The following is a 9,381-nucleotide window of genomic DNA, read 5'->3' as shown; positions in this document are numbered from 1 at the left end:
ATCGAAAAAGCTATTAAGAAAGCAATGACCATGAATTTCATAGAATAACCAATGAAAGGATTTAAAGGGTTTGAAAAGAGTGGGTGTTGGCTTAGAACAGAGTTTTGATGATGATGTATGACCTAGTAGATTTGAACCTTTTTAACTAATGAAGTAAACAGAGAAGTGTATCATCTGATGAGTACTTTCTTATGGGAAAGTTGGTACTACTGTTACTACTGATAACTGTTAGTGTGTCATTAATATGTTCAAGGTGTCATTCTAAGCATTACATATGTGTGTGTGTGTGTGTGTGTATATATATATGTATCAGCTCATATCATCCTCTTGCAAACCTTGTCGTTGTCTGCATTTTATGATTGAAGAAACAGGGAGGTTAAGTTATCCAATACTGCTTAGTGAGTAATGGAGCTGAATCTAGGCATTCTAGCTGCAGAGAAGACACTCTTAATCATTGTGAAATAGTTTCCTTCTTATAAGCAGGACTTTGGGCACTTTTAATTATGAGACTACTGGGATGGTAAGAGATGGTGGGGTGGTAGTAATGAGAAGTCGTGATTTTACAAGAAAAACTCAGAGATCTATAGATTTCTCTTCACTTCTTCCAAGAGTAATATTAATCCTCAAGGAGGGACAATCTTCTCAAAGGGATGTGGAGTTGTAAAGGCCTCTTAATACCAGAACAACTCAAGCTCTGATTTATCTTGTATACATGACTGTGGGATAGTTTGCAGCCTTGCGAGGAGAAGACTTCCCAGACCTCTATAAAAGAAAGAGTCAAGAAAGTCACTACTAATGATGACTTGCGAAGACTTTGAGGGCTTCAGACACCGTATGTATGATCTTAAAGAAAATTTAAGAGGTGTTATTTCAAGCATAGCTTTTGCCTCAAATATGCCCTTCCAACTGAGAAAAATATTAGTCACACAAATACCTCAGTGAAGTTAAAAGTAAAACTATTATTTACTAGGTCAAAATGCAAAAGGGGGAAAATTCAATAAAAAGTAACACTATAAAGAAGCAAATCTGTGGAGAAACATGATTTTGATGACTAGTTGTCTTTTTATTAGCTATCAAGTTCATTTAACAGACAAAAAATTCAGTTCAAGGTCATTCATTAAAATAGGAATAATTAACAGTAGTTCATTATTCAATCTTTCAGCTGTTCTTATTTTATCACAATAACTTTTCCTATAATTGAGAGATTCATGAGGAAGTCTTGAAAAGAATGTATGTTTCTTTCAATTCAATATAACATTCAGTCAAAATAATAAAAGAGGTGCTATTACTTTGTTTTGGGTGAATGATATGTAGGCTAGGCTTTGCTGTAAGAGTTTGAGCCCATAAGCTGGTATAAAATATCAAACATTTTGACTGTTTAAACAACTCAAGATATGTTAGGCAAAATTACAAAACATTATACGTGTGACTTAATTAATATCTACTCCAATTATACACAACACATCATGCTGAAGATTTAGATTTATTTGAAAACACTTAGTCTAATTTATATTAGTGCAGAAAAATCACATTCAATAAACCACAATTGTAGAAGAGACAAATAACTGTGTTTTGTCACATTTTCACACAAATATAATTTGATATTTAAAGCATGATGAATCACAATCACATGTAAATAAATGATTTATTCTCTCAGTAGTAGTAAGAATCTCTTTTGAGTATGTAGGGTCTTCTGGGTTTATTCTCATACAACTGCCGTTTGAGAATATAAGGAATTTTTCTCTTTATGACTTCTTCCTTTTCATTTTTGTCATTTCCAGTATCAAGAATATCTTCCTGGATTAACTGCAAGATAGACATGAAGTAAGTGAAACTTACATGAATAAACTCTTTTGTTTCAGAGAATTTTTCTACGTTCTATCTCATTTGCTGTTAAGATAGCAAGACATATGTAGGTGAGATACGAGATACATGAAGTTCAAATAAATTGTTTTTTCAAAGGAGAGATGGCTATTCAGTGGCTGCAATAGTATAAGAACATGGTAATTCTGACTCACTTCAGGATTCTTCCTAGTTCACCAGGCTAGCTCTTTTAAAAAATTTCTATATACTTTTCTAACTATATATTTCAAGACAGTACACTAATCCTGCCTTTTGTAGAAAAATACCAAATAGATCTTTGAGTACTTTTCAGGCTTCAATTTATGATGGAAATGCCAAAAGTATGAAATATATATTTCAATAAATATAGTTTTTAATCTGGTAAACCAAGTTTGGCCACAAAGGTAACAAAATTTTATATTCAATTAAGTCAGTTACTGATTTGACATGAAAACCATTCCAAGGATCTGTTTCTCAATAGAGGCATTAAAATTGCTTTATCCAAATTCGTCAGTTGTAGAAATCAACGTATGGGAAAGCTCGATTTAAATGATGATAGTCTCTTTAGATTGTGGTGTTTAATCATTAAAGCAAGCTCAGATTCAATAACTTAAAGGAGTTAAGCTCCATGCAGAATCTTGCCTAATATCAAGAGGCAGGAATATGCCCCATTCTAATATTAATTATAACTTTTTTTCTAAGAATATGGTTCTGACTCAAAAATTTCAGCTACCATTTAAGAAATCTGTCCTTAGTTTAATACACAATTTAAATAAATTTTAAAAGTATGTTAAAGATAATTTTTTTTTTTTTTGTATTTTTAGTTGTCCTTCTAATTTGAGGGGTCACTATAACAAATATTGACAGGGGACTAAGTTTTAAACTGTAATGCATATGAAAAAATCTTGCAACTAAGTGCTTTATTTCAACCCACAGCTATTCCTTTTCAGAGAGAAAACAGCTACAGTCAGACAATCTAGTTTCTTAATCTTTAGTATTTTTGTGCATAGTCTGTAATTACTTGTACTATGCTCAGAATATTATCATTTTATTTTAAATCACTCAATGACATTTAAAATAGGGAAAAGTTTTAATCTTATTTGCACTTGATTGGTCTACATAGTAGTTTACTGAGGATTTTTTTGGGGGGGGGGGTAAGTGACATATAATGTACATTTTCCTATATAAAAGTATAGGCAGGAGTGTAGTGGTGAGATCTAGGTTCACTGCAAGCTCCGCCTCCCGGGTTCACACCATTCTCCTGCCTCACCCTCCTGAGTAGCTGGGACTACAGGCACCCGCCACCATGCCTAGCTAATTTTTTGTAGTTTTAGTGGAGACGAGATTTCACCATGTTAGCCAGGATGGTCTCGATCTCCTGACCTAGTGATCAGTCCGCCTCAGCCTCACAAAGTACTGGGATTACAGGCGTGAGCCACCGTGCCCAGACAAAACATATTTTAAATACTAAACAATTTACCAGGAATTTAAATTAAATATTTAATAGTAAATTTAAAACCGATCTTTTCAGTTTTTTATTTATCTTTTTGCTTACCAGTTATAATAAACACTAGAAATTCTGCCTACACTTCTTCTTATCTACAGGGTAGCTCTTTGGTAGTCAATCACAGGTTTGTTAGATTAGCAGGGAAGGCACCCTCAGATCCCCAATGCTAGTGTAAATCCAGAATATAAAATATTGACCAAATTTATCTTAGAGGTTAATTTGAAAGAAATGTTTCCCTTGTCAGAAATTTTTAAACATCTGTTTTGTTTTTGTTGAAGAATTTAGTTTTCTTCCCCCTCCTCTTCTTTATCCTGACATTGTTCTATATCTTCTCAAAGCTGTAATTTATATTTCAGAGCAAAATATATCAATGAAGGCAATAAATTGTAAAGCATTTTGCAAGTACATTATTACACACTGGTGTGTATTTATAAACAAACACAGAACACAAAGGTTTCCAAATAAACTGAAATGATGGGCAGATACATATTCCTATTATATATACCTTTATATAAATTAAAAATATTTTTATTTGCCTAATATATTCAAATACAACAGGTTTCAGATAAAACTGGAATAATAGAGATATATTAGGTTGGTGCAAAAGTAATTGTGGTTTTTGCCATCAACAGTAATGGCAAAAGTAATGGCAAGAACCACAATTACTTTTGCAACAACCTAATATATACTTATCTTATATTTGTATATACATAAAAATATATTTTTTATTTCCCTAATATGTTCAAATACAAATGGAAAACTTTATGTTTTATTCCAGTTTTACTTGGATTACTTTGTTTATAGATTTATAAATCCAGTTTGTTTAGAGATCACTACACATGACTTTGTGTTTCTAAGACAACATTTTGAGTTGCTTAAATTTGTTAGATATGCCACCACCTACAACAACAAAAATTGCCTAAACATGCCATCCACTTAAGCATAGTAAAAACATGTAGATCAAATCTGCCTGAAGATATATCCTCTTTTTAAGATTGAAGAAAAACATATTTTGCTCAGTTTCAAATATTTGAAGGACACTTTGAAGATTTGAAGCAATGTTGACTTCAACACATGGCTTGTTCTTCTTCAATACTTGTAACTCTTCTTGTTATGATTATGGTTGGGAATTTAATAAATCAATACAAATGAGAGTTAACTAGTGTAACTATAATCATATTAATATTTTGTTATTGCTATACCTCCCAGTGTTGAAAAGCCCTGCTGTGACAGATTTTGTGGAGCTGGTATATTGTCAACATTGCTTCCAAGCTAAAGCCATCTAAAGCAGTGGGAAGTTTCCTTCTTGTAATAAGCTGCTCTTCATGAACTTCTCCTGTTTCCTCAGCTGGGCTGTTCAAATTATTTACAAGACTGCAAACATTTAGCAGAGTCATCTTCCAAGAGGGAACATGTGCTTTACTAATCTGAAACATAAAAAAAAAAAAAAAAAAAAAAAAAAAAAAAAACCCTGCAATTAAAACTTGTGTTACATGAGCAAGAAATGAATTCCCAGTGTGCTAAACCATAACATTTAGGGTCTAATTGCTACTCCAGTCTAATAAACACAGTGTTATTTATTTAGTAACATCATGTTCACAAAGTTGTATAGTGCCAGTATCTCATAAATTCTATTTAACAAAACGCAATAGTCATATTCACATACACATGCACTTATGTGTGTACACATAGAGCAAAGTAAAAAAGCAAGGAAATTAAAATGACAGCAGAAATATATAAATATGATATATATATATCACAGATGAAAAATTAAAAATAAAAAATTATTCTATATCTATTACATTTCAGCTTAATGTGTAATGGGGCAGTGACAAAGATGGTATTATTAAATGTGGACAATTACAAAGCATGAAGATAGTAATGTATTCCACACATTAATAATTGTTATGGGTAGTATCACAGATTATTTAGGACCTTTATGTATTAACTTGCACCTGGGAATTAGGTAAATCTATACCAAGACACCAAGGCACGTAACTTATCCCATTTTCTAACACAGACTATTAACTTCAGTTGTCTATTTTTGAACGGAAGAGGTTGTAGCCATTGGTATTCTGATTGAGTACTAAACAATGAGAACACATGGGCACAGGGAGGGGAACAACCCACACTGGGGCCTGTCAGAGGGTGGGGTGGAGGAAGGAAGAGCATTAGGAAAAATAGCTAATGCACGCTGGGCTTAATACCTAGGTGATGGGTTGATAGGTGCAGCAAACCACCACGGCACACCTTTACCTATGTAACAAACCTGCACATCCTGCACATGTGCCCCAGAACGTATTCCTAGGTACATATTGGAATTTTAGAAACTTGCTTTCAAGACCCCGGCAGAGGAGTAATAGCGCCCAGGATACAAAGTTGTATTTGGCTCAATTAAAGAAAAAAGAATAAGAACATGTGAAAATAACGTGTCTGGTATAGGGAGAATTTAAATCCAGACATACAATGAAGAGTACAGTTTAGTAATTCCTAAATACATTATAGAATGGTAAATATCTAGAAGACTATGAACTACATTTAAAAACAAGGAAACACAGGTAAGCAAGGTAAACTAATCCACTTGCTAAAGATAAAATATTTAATAAATCACTGTTTCAGGATTAGATTTCAGTGCTCCTGCTTGCCAGCCCATTGCTCTCCCCTCTCTACTACATTTCTTTCGCAGGTTGTCATGAACTGTTATTTCTAATTTAAGAACACCTTTTTATTTCCCCCAATATAGTAAAAAAGGGCAAAGAGCTCACTTTGTTTTCATTTAAACTGAGACCAGTATACCTTTCATCATACCCAATGTAAAAGGCATGGAAACAAGTTCCTTTAAAAACATTTACAGGCACGTAAATATGTGTGGCAATTAATTAAAATTGCAAAATACTCATTGATAGAACTATAATTTCTTTACCTGTCATATCAACACCTTTAACTTCTTTTAACTAAAATAATTTTTGTTTTTCAAAAGGGAAATGCCTCTCAAGGAACTTTTAAATCTGGATGGGAAGTTATTACTATAGGAAAAGGATACCATATTTATAATGAAAGTTCATATGTTCTTCAACCCAGAGTTAAAGAAAAGAAAAAGTTACCTTTGATGTATGCATGCTGGTCAATAAATCTGCTTCTAATGCTTTCATTTCCTCCTCTGAATCTGAGTAAAATCAAAATCAGGTTTACTATAATCACATATCATATAATTATATCATAATCTACAGATTTTAGGTTAATTTTAAAAAGTAGTCTTAGAGGTTAGTGTCTTTCTTATGTATTTTCTTAAAAATAGTAATCTTTAAAAACAAATTTTAGGTATATTTTAGCATAATAGGAAGCTAAAATAGTAGAAGCACTTCTAAGAAAATAAGCATATGATTATTTGTTCAGACAGCTGTTGATGACTTCGAGTTGTTTAAACTTTGAATTTCAGATTTTTAAAATGTGATTATATTGTATAACACATATTTTACCAAGTATGCTAGAGTAGTTTATTTCTTACCAGCCATAGTTTACATATATAGAAAATATGCATATTAACATTTAAAAACACAACATAATGAAGATTATACAAGAGACTTTTTCAAGACAAAACCAAAGTGAATTGCTTACTGATAATTTTTGAATAATACAGATACTGAGATTTACTTAACTTGAGATGCTTTTTTTACAAAACATACGTTGAAAGAATTGTATTTGTACTTTAAGTAAGAATTCAGAATTATGTATCCTTAATTTTATCATAGGTATTTAAGAAAATTGTTTAAAGCAAAAGTGGAGCTGTTCAATAATACATGTACAATAGCATTGAAAATGGGTCTCTGGATTTTTTTAAAAACTCTATCCAAGTTTCTGTTAATGAATATTTTACAGAGAAGGAAAATTTAGAAAATAGTGTACGATAATAAAAATCAAGTTAAAAATGACTCTATCTTTCTTGTACTTCACACTCAGTAAAAAGAAATGTCAGAATCGGAGAAACTATTGGCTTAATTTTACCTAGAACCTAAATTATACAAGAGATCTTCTCTCCCTAATTGTTAGAGATATAATCTGTTTTAGGAATTTATGAACAATGTATACTCAAATCCTCATGAGTTTTGCATTATTACAGCAAGTAGTTTCAAGTTAATCATCACAGTGCTTAATCAATAACCCAGTTTTTCTTCCAGAAGTATGTGAATCTTTAATCTCACATAACTTTCAGATAAAATCACAATTGTAGAAAAGTTTGTTTTTTCTCATAAGATTTGAAAAGTAGAAGCTGAAAGTTATGTTCTGATGATTAAAATAAATCTAAAATTTTGCATAAATCACTTTTTTATCTTCTTAGATTTTAATGTCATAATTTAAATCAAATGATAGCATGAGTTTGAGTTAAACATTTCAGTGTCATATTTATGATACATAAAAGCATGGAGCAGATTAAATTATTTTTGCTGCATTTACTTCCTAAGGTATTCTTTTCCCTTTGAAATGGTCATTCAAATATTTCTTAAATATTAAGTATAGCCTTTTGCAATGGTTGTAATATTTCATGTTATACCTTTCAATTTAAATCTTATTTTCAAAGTGTGTTATTTATAGATATTTAGGACTATATAATTTCTCCTTTCACACCACATGCAAAACACTCTGAAGTCAAATCATTTCCATCAATATAAGAATACCAATTCTCCAACTGTATTTTGTATTAACTTAAATGGCATGGAAAAAATGCCAAACAGTTATATTAATAGCATACTTATTAGACTATGCAAACTGTATTCTCAAAAAGATCTGAAATATTTTTGTATTTTTCTAGAAATGAATTTCTACAAATAATGTTTCATTCATTTTTCAGTAAGCATCAATTTTCACTTTATGTGTTATCTTAACACAAACAATTAAGAAAATAATATGGGGACTATTACAAGGGCATGAGGGCCACCGTTTCCTAAGAGATTGAATGAGGATGAGAGTAAAACATTTTAAATGGAATGGGATTTAATGATGGGTTTGCAGGTTGACAGCCACTGTCTCTGTACTTCTCATTAGATAATGATCAGCCTAATTGAAAGTTTTGTAAGGTTTTTTTTTTTTTTTTACTCTAGTGGTTGCATTCCAAAGGGGGTCATGCAGTGTTTCATTGAAATCCCTTCTATTGCTTTGTAGATTTTAAAAGGGAAAATGCAGCTCTCAGTAATCATAAAGGCAGATAAAAAGATAATCAGTTTCTGTCACTAAAAGGTAAATCCTGAATAAAAGGGAGCAACTCTTCTCCCTAGATACATTAACATAAGTAGCAACACACTGCAAAAGAGAAAAAAGAAATCACTTCAGGGAGTTGTGAATTTCTGTTTTGCTTACCTGAGCAAAGACTCCAGGAACTGAAAGCCAGGAGTAGCATGCATATAAGCTGGATTTTCGTTCCTGCCATCATCTTTCAGCCTTCTAACAAGCCAATTCCATAAAAGTCAGAAGCACACTGAAGGGGGCTCTCTCTAGCACTTCCTCTTGCCTTCAGCTGGCTTTGAAAGTGAGTGAACTATGAGAGGTGCTCTGGCCATTCCCCTATATATATAAGCAGGAGGATGATGTCATTGATTGTATAGGCATTATCTTTGCAGGATGTGCCCTATCTTCACCTCTATCCTTCCCCACTTCGCCCTGCTTTCTCCTCCCCTTTTCCTTTGTCCCCCCTGCTCTCCTCCCCCATTTCTGAACCTTGAGTGAAAGTGACGATCTTCCCTAATTGCTGCTGCTGCTGCTTTGGATTTCTGACGCATAGAAGGAGTCATTCAACTGCACTGCTATGTACAGCATACTGACAAGAGAACCCCCAGTATCATCCTTTTCCCACTTCTCATTCCCCCACTCCAAAAGTCATTTTGATTGTGTGAAATATGAGATCTGTTATTTCTAATTTTTAAGTAAAATCTCAAGGATGAATGCATGAAATCAGTGATTCCTTAGACTTGAAAGTTCTTGAAGAGTTAGGGGCTTTTCTGGTAATTCAAACTTCTGAGCAAATGTTTAGTGGTTCC

General features: G+C 32.5%; 1 protein-coding gene across 1 annotated transcript; it reads right to left on the bottom strand.

Annotated features, from left to right (window-relative positions):
* Nucleotides 1-1,042: 1,042 nt before the first annotated feature.
* Nucleotides 1,043-9,016, bottom strand: NTS (neurotensin). Its single transcript, XM_008004176.3, has 4 exons — nucleotides 8,705-9,016; nucleotides 6,454-6,515; nucleotides 4,552-4,776; nucleotides 1,043-1,806 (listed from the first exon to the last, which is right to left on the bottom strand). Exons 1-4 carry the CDS (start codon nucleotides 8,775-8,777, stop codon nucleotides 1,654-1,656), a joined length of 513 nt encoding a protein of 170 aa, XP_008002367.3. The 5' UTR covers nucleotides 8,778-9,016; the 3' UTR covers nucleotides 1,043-1,653.
* Nucleotides 9,017-9,381: the final 365 nt, after the last annotated feature.

The sequence above is a fragment of the Chlorocebus sabaeus genome, chromosome 11, assembly GCF_047675955.1.
Source record: "Chlorocebus sabaeus isolate Y175 chromosome 11, mChlSab1.0.hap1, whole genome shotgun sequence".
Taxonomy (NCBI): Eukaryota; Metazoa; Chordata; class Mammalia; order Primates; family Cercopithecidae; genus Chlorocebus; species Chlorocebus sabaeus.
The sequence above is the reverse complement of the archived record's forward strand: the minus strand, read 5'-3'. Positions and strand labels throughout refer to the sequence as shown.

Excerpts from the sequence above, each read along its gene's own strand:
- NTS (XM_008004176.3), bottom strand. The coding sequence starts at position 8,777 with ATGATGGCAGGAACGAAAATCCAGCTTATATGCATGCTACTCCTGGCT. Across the intron at positions 4,777-6,453 it reads CCAGCATGCATACATCAAAG|ATTAGTAAAGCACATGTTCC; the intron begins GTAACTTTTTCT and ends TTTATGTTTCAG. Across the intron at positions 1,807-4,551 it reads GGGCTTTTCAACACTGGGAG|TTAATCCAGGAAGATATTCT; the intron begins GTATAGCAATAA and ends TCTATCTTGCAG.